The sequence below is a fragment of the Topomyia yanbarensis genome, chromosome 2 (genome assembly GCF_030247195.1).
Source record: "Topomyia yanbarensis strain Yona2022 chromosome 2, ASM3024719v1, whole genome shotgun sequence".
NCBI classification, from domain to species: domain Eukaryota; kingdom Metazoa; phylum Arthropoda; class Insecta; order Diptera; family Culicidae; genus Topomyia; species Topomyia yanbarensis.
Genome location: NC_080671.1, coordinates 332,653,910 through 332,676,520, shown reverse-complemented (window position 1 = coordinate 332,676,520; position 22,611 = coordinate 332,653,910). Strand labels below are relative to the sequence as shown.

The window sequence follows — 22,611 nt, the reverse complement described above, 5'->3', positions numbered from 1 at the left end:
TGCGTCAAATCAGTGAACACCTTTCGATTCGCTAATAAAAATATGGTTTTATTCATTACATAACAATATTCAAAATTGTGTTACCATTGAATAAATTTAGCTACAATATATTTGATTTGTTTTTCAAGAAAGCAAAAAGATAATCATTTCCCAGTGACGTGCGAGTCATTTAGCGCCACACTAACAGAAATGTACCAAACATCAGAAACCCCAAAAAAATCGTCCAATCCCAAATCCACGAAAAACAAGCTAACTATACCAAAATAAACTAGGGCGAATGGATCTGAAGGACACAAAGTAAGAAAAGAGCTACGATAGAAATCTACAAATGATTCATGAATGATCTTTAGAAAACCCTCGAAATCCTTCAAGGTATATGATTATTATAATATTTCATACCATTATTGCTGTTTTCGTTGCTAGTTCGGTCTTCGAATAAAGCTGATGTATGACCGAATCATTATCCTTTGTTTGTTATTATGTTGCCGCGTTGTTAACCAACCATCTAGTGAATTAGTTTCACACTTGTCTGCTTTAGCTGTTTAAAGTCCTCCTAAGACAATGGTTTATTTCTATTTTGATAGAGAGTCGCTATTGTCATTCACTTGCATCTACTCGTTGTACACACATGTATACGTAATCACAACATTCCATTTATTGTGAGATGGAAAATTACAACACACTATCCCAGTAAGGGGATGGAGAAAGGAGGTTCAATTTGGCTCTTGAATTGCACATCAAATTTTCTCGCACTCTCTGCTCTCGACCGACCGGTTCTCTTTCTCTATATTCCTTCAAACAGCCGCTTCCACCATTAGTTTCGTTCCTCTGTAGCAACTGCGGCGTTTTCCTGTATTTGTATGCCACGATGCCGTCCCCATAAAATCCGCACGCCACTCGTTTTGCCACCACTTGCATAGAGCCTTTCCGGCCACCTGCCACCACCGTTTCTCACAAGCGTCTTTCCTTGCTCTTTTTGCTTTAAGAGGAATTTCCACGAAAACTTATCACAGAAAAGCACCAATTAGTGATTCCTTGAAAAGTCTAAATGTGGAAGAGACCTGTCCACGTTTTATTTCACCATGCACGATTTCCGATGCGAACAAACTCGTGAAAATTTTCATACACACACATGCTCGGCCATAGTTGATTTTCCAATGCGACCGTCTCCTGTCGGAGGAAAATCTCGTAATGAAGCACCCATTTTGTCACTAAATTGCCAAACAGCTCGTCGATACAAAACTACTCACTAGATAAACTAGAAATTGATTTAGTTAAATGGTAACTACTCGAACGAAAAATCGTACAAATAACAATGTTCGAACAATTTTCTCCTTCTTCCGTACGAAGTGAACACTCTCAGGCGGACAGATATAATAGACAGAAGTTAAAACTAAAACTCTAAATATATCGCAATTTTTCTTCGTATTCTTCCCGTGTGCGTACCACTGATATTATTTGAGACAAACCCGTCCCTTTGCTCTAGTGCAATTACAGGGCGAATGTTGCTGTTCGATCCGCCTCGGTTACAAACCCAACCCAAATGCACCAGAAGAACTCCCGAAAGTTTTCCTATACAGCGGTGAAGACTTTTTGTTGAGTCGGTAAATCACTTAAATTTTTATTATCACAATCAAGTTACAGCGCACAGAGCAACGAAAAGGAAAATGGAGTTCCGATGCCGTACTACAACACCGAGGAAAAGGATTTCCGACGACGGTATCCGCGTGCTATCCCCCGATCGCTGCTGTCGTGAGAAAAAATGCTATGCCTTTTCTCAGATTGGCCAGACTGGTTGCGGAGCGCGGCGGATTACTTTAATTTTTCCGGATTCCGATCGACAAACAGACGGACCGTCCGACCGACCGACCGAGCGTCCGAAATACAGACTGCAAGTGAGTGAGCGAGAAGCAGATTTACTCGATGGCTATTGAATGTTGGAGGCGCGGCGTGACAAACGGGCCGTTCAGTGGGTGGTGGTAGGTGGCAGTGCAGTACGTGGTTGGGAAATTGGAACACGGGAAAGAGCGTACATCGGCCAAGAGAGAACCAACGAAAACAGATCGATAGTATGTCCTAGCAGTACAGCGTGCACTAGAATTGTGTTCTCTATCTCTGTGTAGACTCTGTGAGTTGGTTTCTGCGACGAGAGTGAGACGATTTTCCTCCATTTTGGGTGTGTGTTGGTGAGTAGTGAGCTTTTAATTTTCTCGCTTTCTTCATTTCATGTTGTGCAATGATCGGTGTAATGAGAAACTAAAAGAATGTTTGACCGACAACGTGCCAAGCGTGAAGCAACATGGATAGTCGGTCTAGGAAAAATGTTGATGGGGACGCACAGTCGTCTGTGATGGTGCGAGCGCTGAGCACTGTAGCATATTAGGGTGATGGGATGGTAAATAGTCTTAAGCAACTAGTCTCAGAAGCATCTGTTCATAAGATTTTATGTTTCAATTCCAAATATCTCAGGACATGTTCATCACAGAGACTTTGTATCTTCGAAAGAACTATTCAGAATGATTCATTTGGGACACAAAATAAAAGTCGCTGGAACACAACAAAATTCGTAAAATCCATATTAGTATGTAAAAATCACATATAATTTTAGCGAGTTGAACTAGTACTAGGGCTTTTCGAAATAAGCGTTTTATTTAGAGTGGGATGTGGTTAATGCATATTTGGTAAAAAAAATAAGTCTTTCAAAAAATATTGGTGATGCAGTGAAACCCCGTTTTTATCAGCACCTTGGTGAATTTAAGCTGATAAAACGGGGACATTGATAAAATCGGGACACACATTTTTCTATTTTTTTAAGAAACCGAGACTCTTAAAATATTTTTCCAGTCCCTAGATATAGCCTCATAACCCTTTCTGATTATTTAGTTTAAATTTCCCTTAAGGGGGTCCAACAGCGAAATTTTTTTTTGATAAGCAAAATATGTTCAAGAAAGGATTTACTCGAATTCAGCTTGGTTCGTCTGCAAGAGCCCATCAAACTATCAATTTTCATGTGAGGCTGGCAAAATCGGGTCAAAAAGCTGATACAATCGGGGGTAGACAAAATCGGGGGTTGATAAAATCGGGTCTTCAGTGTACTGAAAGTGTTAGCCTATTAAGGGGGGATAAGGGTTTCAGCGTTAAAAAACACTTTTTTGCGATTTTTTTTAGAACTTTGCATGAAGCGAATTGATCATAACTTTTGTAGGGGAAGATGGAATAAAACGCACCCCCTAAGGAAATATGATCATAACTCAGCTATAGAACATCAATTGGGAAAATTTAATTAATGATATCGTCTAGCCAACATTTTCCTCTGTAATCACAATCATAACGCTTTGCAAAGTATTCAAAAACATGAAAAATAAGCGGGACAAAACGCACCTGTGCGGGTCAAAATGCACCACAACAACGGGGCATAATGCACTATAACAACGGGGCAGGATGCACAACAACGGGACAGAATGCAAGTACTTTTGTTTTCTGGCGGTATTTCACAAAAGTGTGCCATTAAATAGCCTTAGGTTATGCAATTAGGATGTATTCGGAACGATTTTTCTGTTTTCGATTAAAAAATCAGCAAAATCAAAGAAGAGGGCATTTTTTTGATGGAGCAGAGATATAAATTTAGCAGAAAGTGAACTATTTAGTAGATTTTTCATATATAGTGCGACAGAATAATGAGCAACGGTATAAATAGAACAGGAATGCACTGATATAATAGTAAAGCAGCATTTATTAGAGCTTAAAATCCTTGTTGCACGAGCCCTAATAATTAGATGAGAAGAGCACGTTATTGTTTTTTGTTTATTTCTCGAGTTGCTATTGATGTACGGTTATCAAACTTTGACAGTGTAAGTTAACTATGACGGACTTCCGACTGGTGTTATCCTTTTCTCGAAATTTTCAGCTGTTTCTGATATAAGCAATGAGTGTATTTTGTCCCGGGGGTGCGTTTTACCCCATTTTCCCCTATATTATAGTGTATCATTCCAATAACATTCTGTCATTTTTTATACAAAAATATCAACAGACGACGAAGCTTTTTGTAGAACCTCTCTGGAAAAACATGATTTACGATGTTACCTGCAATTCAAAAATCACTTAACCAATTTATTTCAAGCTTTTTTTTTCGAGAGTTGTCCTATTGGAGCTATAGAGCTAGGTTCTCGAAAGGACTCCCCGTCAGAATCACATACTACAATTTGCAGACGAGACAGACAATGGCGCCCACTAAAACACTGATTTAGGCCAATTGTAGCGGGCCGTGATTCTGAATGTGATATTTATTGTACGGCTCAATGTGCGAGCGTAGGGACTTCGTGATAGCGTGTATCATCGCGAAGGGCTCGAGCATTTGTACGTTAACGTGTTCGATCGCGTGTGCGTTTGTATGTCGCGTGTGCTAACGTGTATGTAACTCTCGTGTGTAAATTCTATTTTAAAACAATGTGCCTTTCGCATATTCGCCTGTCTTCTTGGATGATCGCGTGCGAACCGTTAATCTTATACCTAATTTTTGATGCGCGGCTCAGATGTTAGAAGAAAGTGAGATCTATCATATCTCTAGAGTTCCCGGTCATGTCGGTATTTTTTTGATTGGTCCTACTGAATGTATGGATTTAAGTTGCTAGGATAGAGGGTAATGGTTTCCAGACGTGACCGATTCATGATCGCGCGAACACGGACGTTTGTAGGTTCGCGTTTTAGACAGCGTTTGAAACTGCATAAGTGCTATTATTAACGGGATGTTACCAAGTTTGCGCGATCGCGGGCGTATGTGTGCGTTGTTAACCTTCCGGCAGTCGCGCTAGTGCACTCAGTCCACGCTGCTCTGAAAATCTAGCGAAATCGTCTTAGGGCACCAGCGGCTGCTCGTTCAATGGGCCAATAGCGCGACTTCCGGAGGGTTAATCGCGAAGGGTTTAAGCGTTCGTATGTTGACGTGTTTGTCACGTGTGCTCGCGAGCATGTGACTTCACGTGTACAAAACTGAATTTTGTAACCGTGTGGCCCTTCCTATATACGCGCGCGTTCTTGGATGGTCACACAGACCTTCATTCTGATAGTCAGTTTTCGGTGTACAATTCACATTCTGACAGGGAGTAAGTTACCCCATATCACTAGAGTCCCCGGTAATGTCGCCATGTAACGTGGTGTTCAGTGGATATGAGAGCTTTCTCTTTAATTGGATCAATTGAAGGCATGGGACTAGTCTGCTGATATCAAGGATAGAAACATCCGAAAGTAACCGATTCATGATCGTGCGAGTATTAGAGTTTTTAGGTTCACGCTTGAGACCGCGTTTGAAAATTTATAGGAGCTGAGGCATACACTTTATCACCGGGATGTTATCATGTTTACAAGATCGTGGGTGTAGGTGCCGTGGATGGTCGCGAAGGGCTCAAGCATTTGTATATTAGCGTGTTTGTCACGTGTATGAGACTTCGCGTGTATAATATCGATTTTATAATGATGTAGCGTGTATTTTTGAATGATCGCGCGCGGACCGTGAATCTGATGCTTAATTTTTAGTGTATGGTACAGCTGGTAGAAGAGAGTCCGTTTCCCCATATCACTAGAGTTCCAGATCATGTCACCATGGAACGTATTGTTTGGTGAATTTGAGCGTCAAGTTTTTATTGGTTCAACTGAAGGAATTAGTCCAGACCGCTAGGGCCGAGGAAAGACTTCCTGACGTGACCGTTTCATGATCGCGCGAGTGATGGGTTAATGTTTGAGACCACATTTGGAAGTTTGAAGGGGCTACGACGAATTCGCGGGCGTAAGTATGAGTGGATTATTGCAATTGCATGGTCGCGTTTGTGACCAGGTTTGTGTTATCGCGAAGGCCACGAGCGTTTGTACCTATATGAGTATAAATAGCGCATAGTAGATATATACTAATAAAAGGAATCATAACATGCCGAATAAAGAAAAAAAGATACAAAACTTGATTACAAGTGTATGGAAAAGCAAATCAATAGATGTGCAAAAAAAACAGGCTGATGTTGTAGAATAGAAAAATACATGTAACATGCGATCAAACTCATCTAAACGCAGCAAATGTCGTATATTTACCATGAACGACAATAGAATTATACAGTATACATCATGCTGTGCTGGCCGGGAATGGATGATTCACGTGCATCGGTAAATTCATTATACCCTAATTTATCCAATCGCACCTTCCCGAATGAATAGAACCAAATGCGCAAATTGAACATCGGAAGTTCGACCCGCCAGTCGGCCACGTCACCTCGCACAGACAAGTGGTTAAGCGTTTGTATGCGTAGGTGCAGAGTATGAAAGAACATAGAACATAAAAAAGGCGCATAAGCCCTCTCGGTCTCCTCGATGCACCACTATCGAGGTGTAATGCAATAACCATCTTAAAGCAATTGTTTGTTCGAGGTTCTGTAGCACTGATGCACGCAATATGCTTGATGATGTTTGCAATACCGTCAAACCCCTTAGCCTTGGGGAGGGAAAAATCACTTAACCAATTTATTTCAAGCTTTGCATATATATTCTATGCAAAATCACCTAACCCATACGCTGAGTTTTCGAGATTAATTTTGAATTAAGGGGTTTTGCTCATTTTAAATAAAAAAATATATATTTCAAGAAAAATTCCGTCTTTTTATGAGTAAAACTCCCCTTAATTGAAAATAGTCTCAAATACTCAACGTAGGGGTTGGGTATTTTTTACATAGAATGTATGTGCGAAGTTTAAAAGAAATTGCTTAAGTAGTTTTTGAATGGCAGGTAACATCGCAAATCATGTTTTTTCTAAAGACGTTCTGCTAAAAGTTTCGTCACCGAGTCGTTTGTAAATATTTTCGCATAGAAACATTACAGAATGTTATTGAAATGATAAATTGTAATGTACAAAAGTTTTGCTCAATTCGCTTTAAGCAAAGTTCCACAAAAAATCGTAAATTAAGTGTTTTTAACACTGGAACCCTTACCCCCCTTTCCTTCCCCTTAATCTATTTCCATATAATCATTCAACATTTGAACATTTTTCTGTTTTTTTCAAGAGTTGTTCTACTAGAACTGTATAGCTGGGGTCTCGGAAGGGCTCCCCGTCAGAATCACTCAATACAATTGGAGACGAGATGGGACATGCCACCTACTAAAACACTGTTTTAGCCCATTTGTAGCAGGTGATGATTCAGATTGTGATAGTGTACGCTCAGATGTGCGAACGTAGGACATTACGATCGCGTGGGAATGAGCGTTTGTTTGTGCGCGCTGGAGCCCGCGATAATCAGATTATAAGAGCTATAGTGTTCATTAAATCATCGAGGCGTTTTTGTGTTTGCGAAATCCTGGGCATATTCATGCGTGGCGTTAATCCTGGGAATATTTATGCGTTGATGATCGCATTTGCATGTTCGTCTTTATGTGTCATCGCGAAGGGCTCGGACGTTTGTAAGTTAATGTGTTAGATCGCATGAGAGTTTGTATGTCGTGTGGGACCATGTGGGACTATACTAAGGTCCGCTACAGTTAATCAACCAAATAATGCACCATAAATATACCATAGTAAGATCCTTTTAAAACAACATGACTGATTTATATCATAAATTAAATAAATTATGCAATTAATGCCATGATTTTTCTTTCGAGAGTTGTCCTACTGAAGCTAGGATCTTGGCTGGGCTCCCCGTCAGAATCACTCACTACAATTGCAGACGAGACGGGAAATGTCACCCACCAAAACACTGCTTAAGGCCAATTGCAGCGGGCTGTGATTCTGGATGTGATATTCATTGTACGGTACAGATATGTGCGGGCGTAGGGATTTCGCGAGCGCGTGTATCATCGCGAAGGGATCGAGCGTTTGTACGTTAACGTGTTCGATCGAGTTTGCGTTTGTATGTCGCGTGTGCTAACGTGTACTTCGCGTATATAAATTCTATTTTATGACCGTGTGTCTTTTCGCATATTCGCGTGTGTTCTTAGATGATCGCGCGCGGACCGTGAATCTGTTACTTAATTTTTGGTGTACGGTTCAGATACTAGAAGAAACTGGGTTCTTCAATATCACTAGAGTTTCCGGTCATGTCGCCATGGAACGTGTTGTCTAGTGGATATGAACGTTATTTTTAGATTGCTCCAACTGATTTTATGGACCTAAGTTGCTAGGACGAAGGGTAAATATTTCCGCACATGACCGATACATTATCGTGCGAACTCGGGCGTCTGAGTTCGCGTTTGAGACAACGTTTGTAACTTCGTAAGTACTAAAGCGTTCACCTTATTACCGAGGTGTTATAAAGTTTAGGTGTTAGTGGATAATCGCGAATGGCTTTAGCGTTCGTATGTTATATTTGTCGTGTGTGCTCGCGTGTGTTTTTCGCGTGTATACATCCGATTTCGTAACCGTGTGGCCATTCCTATATACGCGTGTGTTCTTGAATGGTCGCGCGAACCGTCATTCGATATTTAGTTTTAGATGTACGATTCAAAATCACACAGGAAGTAAGTTATCCCATAGCACCAGAGTTCCCAGTCATGTCGCCATGGAACGTTAGATCTAATGGATGAGTTATCTTTTCATAATTTTTTAATGGCTTCAAATGTTCAGGATGAGGAGTGGAGTTGCAAGAAATGCCTTGAGGTGGCGATTAAACTTCCAGCCGGTGCATTTACACCTCGCACCGACACTGGAGTGACACCAAAGCCCGGAACCAGGCTAACGGAATCTAATCTGGAGGAGTACGTGCAGAAACAGTTGGCTTTGAACGTTTGTTGAAGGAAAAAGATGATCGGCGTCTGAAGAAGCTCAGAGATCAACGGCAGAAGTATGAACAAGTTTTGAAAGACACGGATCGACGTGTGCTAGAGCGTGTGGAAAGGCAAAACTGGTTAATTAGCTTAAGTGGGGGTGGATTAACGGCGAGTTTAACTGGAAATCAGCCGGTACAGATGGCGTTCAGTGTATCGATTGGTAATCAAAACGCGCAATTGTTACGCAGCAGATCAACAGCGAGTTCAACGAGCTATCAGCCACAGCAGGTGGCCAGCGGAGGATCAACGACAGGGGCGATCAGCCGTTGCCATGGACGTTGGGAACCGCACCGACTATAATGCCGCAAATTAATGTACACAAGGTAAGTCAAGGTGGTGAGGCTCAAGCACATGAGTTGATGTTGCTGGAGGAGCAGCAAGCATTAGAGTAGAAGCATATGGAGGAGCGAAGCCATCGTTTACAACGGCATGCGATGTTTGGCGGCGGATCAGCCGGTGGAATCAGGCTGAATCCTCAGGCGACAGCATTCCAACCGATTGGTAGCGATTTTTTCGGTGTTTCTTCGTTAAGTCAAGGTCAGATTTCAGCGCGTCAGCTGTCAACAAGAATCTTCTTATATTTTCCGGGAACTCAGAAGAATGGCCGCTTTTCCTAGCAAGCTACGAGAACTCGACCAGAATTTGTGAATATAGCGACGAAGAAAACATGCTTCGACTTCAACGAAGCCTCAAGGGAAGGTAATGGAAATGGTACGTTGTCGTCTGTTGCATCCTGACAACTTACCGGGGGTTATAGCGATGCTGGGAACCCTGTCTGGGAGACCGGAAGTCATCGTCCATTCGCTGGTGAAGGAGATCCGGGAGATGCCATCGCCGAAAGCGGAAAAACTGTGCACGCTGATCGACTTCGGAGTTGCAGTTCAAAACGTCTGCGTAATCATCACAGCTTCAGGTCTGGACGAGTATTTGTGCAACGTGGCGCTACTCCAAGAAGTGACGGAGAGATTACCTATTCGACCCATCGACAAGGACTGAACAGAGTCACACTTTCGAAATTCGGAGACTGGTTTGGGAAGTTGGTTGAAGCAGCGAGCATAGTCACGATGTCATTTCTCAACACCTCGAAACCAGAGAGACGCGGAAGGAAAGATGACAACTACATCAACGTGCACTCTGAAATACGCTCTAGTTGCGAAGTTTCCTCGATAGATCACCCGATTACTGCAGCAAATAGTTGTCCCGTGTGCTTTGATGAATGCGGCGGTCTGGAAACATGTGGGAAGTTTCTCGACATGGGAGTCGGGTCCCGTTGGACAGTTGTGAAAAAGCAAAGCTTGTGCAGAAAATGTCTTCGGAGGCATCACGGTGCCTGCCACGTGAAAACACTGTGCGGAAGGAACGGTTGCCTGTTCATGCACAGCAGATTGTTGCACGACGACAAGCGGTATAACAAACGTTAGACTCCTGCACCAGCGCAGCAGCCTAACGATAATTCAACAACACAGAGCTGCAGCACACATTCGAAGAGTGCCGGAAAGGTTCTATTTCGGAACGTGCCTGTAACAATCTACGGTTAAGGCAGGCAAGTGACAACCTATGTCTTCCTCGACGATCGGTCGTCAGCAACCTTGATGGAGCTCAGCATACTTAGAGAATTAGGTCTTAAAGGAATACCCTAGGTCTTAAAGCATTTCCCAGGAAATCGCTATTGTGGCGCTATGATCAAGTACAGCTACTCGACAATAAAACACTGGTTACAAGGCGCCTAGATTGCCTACAGAAGCGAATGAAACGGGAGCCCGAATTAGCTGCGTCGTTGCAAGCGAAAATGGTCGGGTACGAGGAAAAGGGGTTACATTCGGCGGCGGTCGACAATGGAGATTAGCCAGGGAAGCTACGAATCGTATTCGATGCAGCTGCAAAGGTCAACGGCGTATCGCTGAACTCGTTTCTCCTAACGGGTCTCGATCAACTGGTGTCATTGCTCGCAGTTCTGTACAGTTTTCGTGAGTTTCGCATCGCCGTAGTGGAGGGCATTCGAAAAATGTTCTTCCAAGTACAGATGAAGAAGCTAGACCAACGAAGATGATTCTGTGGAACCATGGTAAGCAATGATGAGCTCGAAGTGTATGCGGTTGCAGTTATGACGTTCTCCGAGCTGTGCGCACTACGTGAAGAACTGAAATGCCGAAAGATTCGAAAAACAGTATCCGCGAGCGGTCGAGTGTATAAAGTACGAGTACTACGTCGACGACATGTTAGTGAGTGTTGAGACTGAGAACGAAGCTGAGGTGCGTTGTATCTACTCTCAGGGGGGATTTAAGATACGCAATTGGCTGTCGAATTCCAGCTCAGTCATCGAGGTCAATGCCACGGAAAAGAACATGAGCTTCTGCGCGGAGATGACGACGGAATGGGTGCTCGGAAATTGGTGGGACAGCAAAACAGACACGTTTACGGTCAAATTATCACCGAAACACGATGAGCAGCTACTTCCGGAATCAGGATGCCAACAAAACGAGAAGTTTTGAGAACATTAATGGCAATGTACGATGCTATGGGGTTCATCGGTAGCTTCCTCATCGACCTTAATATAGTGATGCAGGAAATCCGGCGTTCCGGATGTGGTTGGGATGATGAAATCAATGGGAAGTTGGCCGAAAAGTGGCTAACGTGGATCGAAGCGTTGCTGAGCGTCCACCAAGTTAAGATTCCTCGCTGCTGCAGAATTATAACATCTGCCAAACCAACAAACAATATGGAATTGCCTATTTTCTGCGATGCGAAAGATAGAATGTGCGACGATTGGATCTAAAACACGCGTGGCCCCTCTGAAGTTCCTATCCCTCGTCTTGAGCTGCAGGATGCCGTTCTTGGAGCTCGTCTAGCCGACTGTATCGTCAAATCACATCGTATGAAAATTGTGCGCCGCGTTTTCTGGACCGACTCCCGTGATGTGGTATGCTGGTTACGATCTGACCATCGGAGCTATAGCCAATTCGTTGCCTTCAGAGTCAGCGAGCTGCTGGGTACAACTCAAGTGGATGAGTGGAGATGATTACAAATTAAGACGGACGTAGCGGACGAAGGTGAAAGCTGCCAGACTTTCGACCTAGCAGCCGCTGGTTTCGCGCACAGGATTTTCTTTGGGAATCGGAAACCAAATGGCGTAATCATAATCAAGACCAAGGATCAACTGTAGAAGAAATTCGACCCAGTGTCCTACATCCTTGCCTACATCATGCAGTTACCGAGCCTCTAGTGAGTTTCGAGCGCTTCTCCAAATGGAAACGTCTGCTGAGATCGTTGGCATATGCGTATCGTTTCATCATGAATCTTCATAAGCGCGTCGAAAGGGCCACCACAGAGCTGGGGCCACTAACGCAGGAAGAGCTGAAGCTGGTGGAAAGCACAATTTGCCGGATAGTTCAACAGTAGGCGAACCCTAACGAAATACGGTTGATCCCTATCAATAGCTCAAATGCCAGTCCGTGGAAACGTACCTTGCTAAAAACCAGTCCGTTTTTCAAGCTGAGTCCAGCTGTCGATGAACACGGTGTCCTGCGGATGCGAGGGCGTATAAATGCATGCGAATGGGCTTGACGAGGCGACCAAAAATCCAATCCTGCTTCCAAGACGGAATCTCGTGACCGAGCTGGTGCTCGCTGACTACCATGCTTCTTGTCGTCATAACAATCATCACACAGCGCTGAACCAGGTTCGATTGAAATTCAGCATCCCTCGTCTTCGTTCTGAGTTCGACCGTGTCCACAGAAACTGCCAGCGTTGTAAAGACCGACAATCAAGGCCACAACCCTCAGCGATGGGAAGCCTCCCGCCTGGCCATATGGCAGCATTTCAAAAACCGTGCTTGTGCACCGGGGTTGACTATTTCGGGCTAATGTCGGTAACAGTTGGTAGAAGGACCGAGAAATGATGGGGAATCCTATTCACCTGTATGACAACCAGGGATGTGCACATTGAAGCAGCGCATTCGTTAACGACGGATTCCTGTATTCTGGCACTGCGCAATTTCATTGCGAGCGTCGTGAGAACTGCGCGAAGCCATGCAGTCAATGAGAAGAAACTTATGGTTGAGTTCATCCCACTGGTCGCTCCACATTTTTTAGTTTGCTGGGAGCGTTTAGCTCAGTCGATCAAAAGGATCATAAGCGACTTCGACGTCCCACACCTGCCATCCGACGAAATTCTGCGATCTATGCTATTGGAGATCGAGATGATCTGGAACTGAAGACCGCTCACTGGTATACCGCTGGAAAACGACGCAGAACTTCCGTTAACCACTTCCTATTAGCCAAGCCAAGAAGAAATAAATTATTATTCTACGGAATTGTAATTATACTACTTATTTATTTAACGTAGAACACAGAAGGTAAAAGAATCTAATGACAATCTACATATCAAACCTAACCTAAATCATGCATTTACAGTAATCACATTTAATAGTACTGATAGTTGCGTTTAGTACGGGAAAATAAGTATCGCAAGGAAATCTAAACGTGAGCAGGATAGCACTTTTTGTTAAGACACACTCATTTCATACACACAAATTCCATGAAACCTTCAAGGTAATTAATTATTATGAACTTATATGTATATTCCCAAAGAGATTTTATAACCTCTCTTTACGTTTTCGTTACAAATATACGAGAGTTTCAAAATCGGAAATCATCTCCTTTATTGTCCGTTTACTTGCGCAACAGAATGCATGGACCTAAACTGTTGGTACCGAGGATAAACTTCCGGCCGTGCACTATTCATGATCGTGCGACCGCGGGAGTTTATATGTTGACGCTTGAGATCGCATTTATAAGTTTGTGAGTACTGAGACGTTCATCTTATCACTGAGGTGTTATCATGTAGGCGAGGTAGCGGGTGTAGGTTGCGTGGATGATCTCGAGGGGCCCAAACATTTGTTTGTTAACGTGTTTATTGCGTGTATTTGACCTCCATTCGCGTATTTACGTGTGTTCTTGGATGATCGCGCGGACCGTGAATCTCATACTAAATATTTAGTGTGCGGTTCAGATGCTAGGAGGGAGAGACCTAGGTTGCTGGGACCGATGATAAAGGCTTCCGGACATGATCGATTAATGATCACGCGAACACCGACGATAGTAGGTTCGCGTTTGTAAATGTATAGGTGCTGTTACTCGCGCCCAGCGCAAGTGCGCGCACCTTACATCAACTCATCTTTGTATCACAAATGTAAACACCCTTTGATCTAACGCTTGGTATACATGCCAAATATTTCGACCCTAACGAAAGAGTCCGCAGGGTAATTGGCAATGACAGGTACCGACGTTAGCGAATGACAAAGCAGAAATCAAACCCGTTCGAAAAGTTCATTTATATCTATCTAATATCCCTACATTTAAATCTAAAAACTAAGCTAAAGTATTTATTTAAGAGAAAAGTAAAACTAAGTGTGTTTATGAGTAGGTAAATTGGTTCAACATATTAATTATTTAGTTAAGCTAATAAGAAATTTACATAACAGTGTCGATTTGGCCTACGCAATCTGTTGACGAGTTATCTAAAGTCAATCCATAAGTTGATAGATATTGGTAAGAAACGTCAAAAAAACTAAATTATATCTTTAAAGAATAATTAAAATACTTATCAACTATAGAAACTCCGCGCAGCTATATTTATGTGCCGCCCTAATTGGCGCAGTGTAATTTGATCTATTCACATCTAAGGGATTAAACGTAAGTTGCTTCTCTATCATTATACATAACCTAAATTTACTTATACCTAATTACATATATATTAAATCTAATTTATATTCTTATTGTACGCCTACAGGAATGTTATAATCTCTCTCTCTAAAACCTATACAACCGCCGTTTTACTCGAGATTATTTTATTGGAAATTGCCCTTCATATTGGTTGACCATTGTACTGTCAACAAATTATAATATTCGTTTACCTACGAATAATCACTGTCCAATCCGGCCATGTCGGGAAGAGGTCGGTAAAACAAAGGAAGCGATGTCGGTGGTGCTGATCGTGGTGAATCAGCTGTTGTATGTCCAGCAAGCGGTAGCGGGCAAGAGATGGTTACGGGTTCAACGGTCGAACCGGAGATCTCGCACCTTGGCCGGTCTTGCAGAGTTTGCCGTGGAGAAGATAATGATGAAATGGTGGGTTGCGACAAGTGTCTCAAATGGTTCCACTTCATCTGTGTTGGAGTCACGCAGGAAATCGAAAACATGTCTTGGAGCTGCCTGGGTTGAACCAGGTTCCAGAAACCAATTCGAATCCGATTGCAGCTTCTCAAGCAGTGGGTGATGCTCGTAAGAAACAACTATCTGGGACGGATGCCGACGCCCTGGCAGCCAAACCGATTCCCAAACGAACGAGCCAATCCAAATCAGAACCATCGCGTCAGCCTAAAGTAATAATAAGAGAAAAAATCGGGAAACGGTTAACTTTGCCTGCCCCTCCTGTACTTCCAGATCCAGATCCCTACAAAGCGCAGAGGCACAATACCAGTAAAGCGAAGTCGATAGTATCCCATGCGTCCAGCATAACTTTGCAAGCACTTGTCAAGCTGAAGCTGCAAAAGTTGGAAGAGGAACGCACTCTAAATGCTAAGAAGCTGGAGGAGGAACGTTTACTGAATGCGAAGAAAGCGGAGCAGGAGCGAACGTATTTGGAGGAGAAATACAAATTGCTGGAAGAAATACCCAGTGAAGCTGGATCGATTACAAGTAATTCCGTGACTGCGGTAAGAGAGTGGGTGGATGGCCAACAAGTTCCAATGGACACTGATTTCGTGCCCCGTGCTCATTCTAGTCGACACTCGTACCAGGAAAGCCAGAAAAGAATACAATTGTTCCAACTCAGGTACGATCAATCATAGCAACCATCGATCAGTATCGGAAGTCTCAGTAGCGGTTCACCGAGAAATCCGGCAGCACGGAAATTCCCCAGTTGGTGACGAAGATCGCTGTCCGCTGACCAATAAACAACTATCGGCGCGGCATGCTATTTCAAGGGATCTGAGTATTGGCCTATCTTTCTGGCAACGTTCAATAGCACGACGGTTATGTGCGGTTTCACAAACGACGAGAACGTTTTTCGGCTGCAGAAAAACTTAAAAGGGCGAGCTTTTGATGCGGTAAAGAGTCGTTTAGCGCATCCTTCTAACGTCCCTGGCGTGCTCAAAACCTTAAAAATGTTCGGGCGGCCGGAAGCAATTATTCACTCGCTCATCGAAAAAATCAGCGCTCTGCCAGCCATAAGGGAAGATACTTGTGGACTTTGCTGTCAGCGTGGATAACTTTCTACACCCTGGCAGAAGCGACAAGTACTGTGATGATTCCGAGCATCAAGCCGGTTCCGAGCGAGACTCGCAACACCACGAAGAAAGGAAATACCTTTTTGAACGCGCATTCCGAAAACGCCTCCCCTGAACCGCGTGTCGTGAGCTCTAACAGAAATAAATTAAGCGATGTGTGCTCGGTATGTAAATCTAGTTGCAAGCGTTTCTTGGAGCTCTCTCGGGATTCTAGGTGGGCCACAGTACGAGAGTTCTCGCTCTGTCGACGGTGTCGTTGTCGTCACGATGGTTTGTGTCAAGCAAAGGTATGTGGAAAGGACGGATGCCAATATAAGCATCACGCATTGCTTCACAACGACCAGAAGCAGCATCCATCGGTTACAGGAATGACATCAAAGACTACGACCTCAACTTGTTCAGAAAACATCAACGAATTCCCAGAATCGAATTCAACGATGGCGCACGGTTGCCACACACACCGGACAAAAACCAGCGACACCCTGTTCCGCTACTTATCCGTATTAACTACATGGAGAACGTAGATCCGTGCGAACTTACGCGTTTCTCGATGATGGATCAGCTCTTACACTGCTTGATACAGAACTGGCCGACGAACTCGAGCTGAAAGAAGATATTAGACCGCTGTGTCTGCACTGGACCGGTGGAACACAGCGACAAGAAACGAATTCACGTGTTGCTGGACTATAAATAGCTGGTATTCACGGTGGAGCTAAGAACTATTCCATCAACAACGCCCGCACAGTCAACGAACTAATGCTCCCGTTCCAGACGATGGATATTGAGGAACTCAAGCAGGTCAACCCCTATCTGCAGGGACTACCGATTTCACCATACCAAGGCGTCCGACCAGTTCGAATCTGAAGTGTTTCAGGAGTTGAGGCAACTGCTTGGAGTACATCACATACATACCACTGCTACCATCCGCAATCAAATGGAATGGTGGAGCGTTTTCATCGCACTATGAGCGCGGCATTGATGTGCACCGATCCAAAAAAAATTGACACGGTTGTCTTCCATTGCTTGGTTTAAGATTTCCGATGTTCTGCAGCTGAGCTCGTGTTCGGACAACAACTAAGAATCGCCGGAGAATTCTACGACTCACAGGGACAAAATGTTAATCGTACGGAATTTGCACAAGTCTTACCATCAATCCTTGTCGGTTTAAAAGCCCAAAAGTGCGTTCATCATTCCAAAGAGTCATTATAAATCCAAGACAAAAGGATTGCAGCCATGTGGTCGTACGAATTGATGCTGTTAGACGAACACTTCAACAACCGTTCGATGGGCCTTATGAGATAGTAAAGCGGGCGATAAATACATTGAAATCATAATATCCGGGAAGAGCCAAGTAGTTTCAGTTGATTGAGTGCAACCAGGTTTTATTTGGGACCAAAGCTGGACAAGTTATCGCAAGGATGATCAGCACACAGTTATTACACCAGCAGGACACCGTGTTAGATTCATGGTGTTAATGGGGGGCATGTATCGAATTATCATTTAAAGCCACCCTACGAGCACCGCCACAGTAGTGTATTACCCTGTAGAAAAAGGAAACAATTAATCATGATCGAAGCGTAACCATGGAAGCACGCTTGAAGAATAAAAGATATTTTTTCGCAAAGTTATCGGAGCGTTTTTATTCGATTGTCTGATGTCTACTACATATTGTTCTGTGATTTGGAATTTGTTTTTTAATGCGGGGGATACAAGCCGCGTAAATGAAAACCGCGTAAATTTAAAAAACCGCGTGAATGAAACCGCGTAAATTTAAAAATCCGCGTATATGTAAAATCGTGTTAATGGAAACCGCCGTAATGACAACCGCGTAAATTCCAAAACCCGCGTAAACTCAAAAATCCGCGCGAAAAAAAACTTGAGTGTATGCACAAATTGGTCTTTTTGAAATAAAATGATATGAGTGAGACATGCGATATATTTTCCGGGACGATGAGTTAAGCAGGATAACTCCTTTAAATCCGGATCTATCCTGTCAAATCCCGGACGTATGGTCACTTTACTAGTATCACCATTTTCAAAAAAGGACGTTAGTTATTTCTATCCTCAAGCCCCGTTCCAGATGAGGCTCTTATCTCATTCTCATCGTAATACAAGGGCATTTTGCATAAGTTTGTTGTTCCTTTTTAGAAATATTCTGTAACGCATCATCGTTCTGAATGTGCGATAAACAAATTATCAATGACGTCACCGAGTAAAACAAAACATAACAAAACAAGAAACGGTCACAAGAAAAGCATCGGTTTGTATACCTACCTGCAAACTGACTGAAAGCTGTATAGTAAGAAACAGAGAGAATAGGGAGAGAGACGAATAGTGTGAAGCCAAAAATATCTCATTGACTAGACCAAACGTGCAAAGTAAATAAACATTACTCATAGGTAGTTGGAGGAGATAAGTATTCTACATCCATCAAAAAAGAAACTTAAATTTTCGTCAGGATTTGGTCAAATCATGATTGTAAGATGCGTTCTAGAGTATGTGTATTAGTAAAACAGGCTTAAGATTCATTTCGTCTATTAGATTCGAAAGGGAAATCATTTGTAAATTGTAATTCTGTATTGAGGGCTTAAACCAAATGGTCAAACGCCCGTAGAACATCATTTGCAAAACAAATTTCAACAAACATATGATTAGGGATCAAAAACCAAATGTCAAAACTCAATCCCATGGGATAAATATGCATATTTATCGAGAAATCCAACGATTGCCATACGGATTATTTCAAAATATAATAGGTCAAAAATGCTGGTGTTGAAATCATCATATTGGAAATGTTGCCCTTTTGACTGATTTTCACTATTCGTCTCTCTCCCTATTCTCTCTGGTAAGAAAGAATAAATTCTCGCGTTCGAGTACTGGAATGGTCCTATCAGCAAATGAGAGTCTCTTCTTGTTTACTTTCTATTTCGATTATTATGACGCATCAATAAGTATATTCAATGCATATCAGAAGATTATTGTCTCGACTAGTATATTATGCAAAAAGTTAAGCAGCAAACCTAAATTCGCCCAAGTTATTAGCGCAAGAGAAAGTAAACAAAGAGGCTCTTATATGCACATAGGACCTTTTCAATAAGTTTGCGTATAATAATCTATGATTACTGCCCGTGTCATTAGTTGACTAGACACAAAAGTCTTACATTGGCTTGCTCAATGAAGCAGTTTTGGATAAAATGCCTTCTGAATATTAGCTTAGATTTTCTTTATTATGACAACATAACATGACAGAATTTAATATAATGTTGCTATTAATTACTTCAAATCAAGAGTACTTATTCAAAAGGTCCTAAGTGACATTGAGCTCGAACTGAGAAAAACGAGGCTGAAGTTTCATGGACCTAAAACAAATCCCTATTAAAGAACAAATATGCGTTTTGATGGAACAATTATGCCAATATAGTCTAAGGACTATGCTCTTTAGGTAAATAATGCTAAAAATATTAAATGTTTAGTGCTAATGTAGTTTTTAAGCGCTTTAGAATGATGCGTCCTTTTGAAAATTATAGGACCTTTCACATAGGTCTTCTTTTTAGGCCCAAGAATCATACGACGCTGCACATACGGTTTTTTCAGCAAAGGTAGCTCTTACGACGAATATTGAATTTCTTCAAAGTTTTCGACAAAATGAACACCGGAATACGAATGTTCTTCATTACTATGGTAAATAGTTGCACTGGATTTAACAGAAGTCTTGCAGAAAAAAAATGCGGGAAACTTTAGTTTATATTAACAAATCATTGGCTGGAAGTGGTTAAAACCAACGAATGGCATGTTACTTTAGAATAACTAAGCTTTCCAATTATCATTTAATTTACTATACTTATTAAATTCAACTTCGAAAATAAGTCGCATGAACAGAAGAAAAATAATTTCTTTTATTTTGATGCTTAGGACGTTTTTACTAGGTACCTATGTGCAGTGGGGAAAACATGGAATGAAATTAATCTTGCGTCGTTTTTGCATGGCGCCTATGAACAGTTGCAGAGGTTTTGAAATATTTCGCGCATAGGTCCTTTCATTTTAAAAGGTCTCAAGCGCAAAATTTCAAAATATGATCATGAAAACTTTGCGACTTTTGATATAATGCTTGTTATTTTGATAAATACTGTGTATAATGAATCCTGGTTTTCGGTATTCGTTAGCTATGTTGTAATCACATGCTGTGCTGCAAATATCTCAGTTTGTTTACATTTGTCACTAAGGTCCATTTGAATCAGCACTCTTGAAATAATGTATAGAATTAGTTCGTGATGCTATTAAATAACCTCAATGTTTACAGAATATACCTCGGATTACTAACGAAGTTTTCCGTGTCAAACGAATGAATTTACTTATCGGAGTTATTGTCCTCTCTAACACATTCTTTCCGACATGACATTAGTTTTAAATGCAAAATGCGAACCCGGAAAGTAAAAAATCAATATTGATCTAGTACATCAAAAGGGCATGTAAAGTTTACCAACAAACCAATTTTCAGTTTTTTTTTCTATTAACAAGCAATAAGTAGTAGAAGCGAAAAAAAATTACATACATGGCTGGCAATCACTGAACTAGTCTAGTTAGTATTGTTCGTATAGGGATCAATAACAGAAGCAAAACAAACAAGAATATTGGAGACCGCTTCGGTTTTTGTTACATCCTTGACAAAAAGCAAACTTAACTCCAATCCGAATAATTAATGTTATAAGTAAATCTTGTTTATCCTGAGTACCTAGATGATGGTGGCACATTCCTACCGCCTATTAAGGTTGCACAGAGAATGCGCAAAATTCGTAAACGAAAAAAGCAGTTTTTTTCCACACCGTATGTCAGATCTTCATAAAAATCAATCAGCAGTACTGTAACAACATTCTACATTCGCTGATTGATTTTTATGAAGATCTGACATACGGTGTAGAAAAAAACTGCTTTTTTCGTTTGCGAATTTTGGGCATTCTCTCTGCAACCTTAATGAAATAACGATGTATGATTTTTATGTATGTATTATGAGTAGATCTTCATGTTTGTAATTTCGTTAACTGCGAAAAATCTGCTAGTTTACACTGTTCATGAGGTTAAGGAAGTCGGTAATATGTGTAATAACACAACCGATTGCATTTTTATCGCTATACTGTCCAACAGTTCGAGCCGAACTAAAATAACACACCAACCTAAACATATTTTGCATGGCGATAAAATTGCAGGCAACAATGACACTCACCTCGCCGGACCCGGACGGGCTTTGCTCCGCTTGTTGTTCATATCGCTGTCTTCCGTGGCGAACGAGGACGAGGAGTGGCCCAGAGAGGAGCCTTCCCTATGGTTTCGCGTCGGGACCGGAATTTTGGCTGACAATTTAACAATTTGGCAACTAACGACTGATTACACACACTCGCTGGCGCCGCTAGGAGATTCGTTGATTTAAGTTTTTGTTTGCTTAGCACAATATTTTGCTCACAACAAATAAAGTTCTACGTTCTTCACTGTGTAACAACTTGCAGGGGGAAATAGTTTCGTTCCAATGTTATACCTAATCGGTTTCAAGCCAAGTCGAACTGTTACTAGTCTGCCTTTATGTAATCCTCTGTGTGTCTTGCTAGTGACGATCTGATGGCAGTCGTTACTTCTTCAGCTTCTTTCTGTTCGCTTTTGCTGGCTCACTGCTGCTTCATTTGCAATCTGCTGTTCCCTTTCGCAGGTAAATTACGAAATAAGATCCAGCTTGATTTCGTTTTCTTACCCGCTCCAAAACACGGCACTATTTTGTTTCCTGTTCAGGACGCTGCTGACGATTCGACGAAGGATACACAAATAAATACGCGATCGATGCGAAAAAATTAAAACACATTCGCCCAACACAAATCTTGTGTGGCCAGAAAACTAGCAGAAAGTGCGCCTCGAATTCTTTTTCGTATTATTTAGCGCTGGTGGCGAAGATCCCCTTTTCGTGTGCTTCTTTTGCGTGGCTGTGAACTTCTTCCTTTACGATTTTTCACGGCGCGCTCCGAGGAAAAAACTACCTTTTCACCGTCAAATACTTTCGTTTACACGCGTTTTCCCGCTGCAGGGGCAGTGTATTTCACTTTTCACGTTTGTTTTCGTTCGACTGAGCGCTTTCGATTCAATCTGAGAATGTCCGGAAAATGATAAATTTTCGACAATCGGTTGCGAGTAGGAGAAAATGCCTTTTCCACTCGCAGTTTCACTAATAATGAATGACGATGGCCAACTAGTGCGTTCGTGTGCGTGTTTTTCTTCAGGTTTCTCGTTTCAAATTTATGAAGCGCGGATAGGTGTGTGTGTAATATAAACTTCAAAAAAGAGAATAAAATGTCAGTGTGACAGCGGCAGTGTTCGCAGGTAGTTTTAAAGTTCAAAATGATTAAAGATATTCTGAAGGTGGGAATCGCTAAAAAGAACTATCGCAGGTTCCGATAAAGCGACTAGGCGATAACCAACTGAGTAATCGATACTCGCCGTCGCTATCACCGTCTTTTCAAGAAAAATTAGAACTATAAATCTGTAGT

General features: G+C 42.1%; 1 protein-coding gene across 5 annotated transcripts in view; it reads right to left on the bottom strand.

Moving 5' to 3' along the window:
* Positions 1–22,307, bottom strand: part of LOC131683942 (ataxin-2 homolog) — a 74,030-nt gene extending 51,723 nt beyond the window's left edge. For 2 of the 5 annotated variants that reach the window (XM_058966354.1, XM_058966355.1), the window contains exon 1: positions 21,306–22,307. In XM_058966354.1, the coding sequence (XP_058822337.1) occupies positions 21,306–21,346 (41 nt within the window). In that variant the 5' untranslated portion in view covers positions 21,347–22,307. Of the gene's footprint in view, positions 1–399; positions 1,909–21,305 lie in introns of those variants that run through there. The other 3 variants (XM_058966358.1, XM_058966356.1, XM_058966357.1) reach the window with 3 other exon arrangements.
* Between the last annotated feature and the right edge of the window lie 304 nt (positions 22,308–22,611).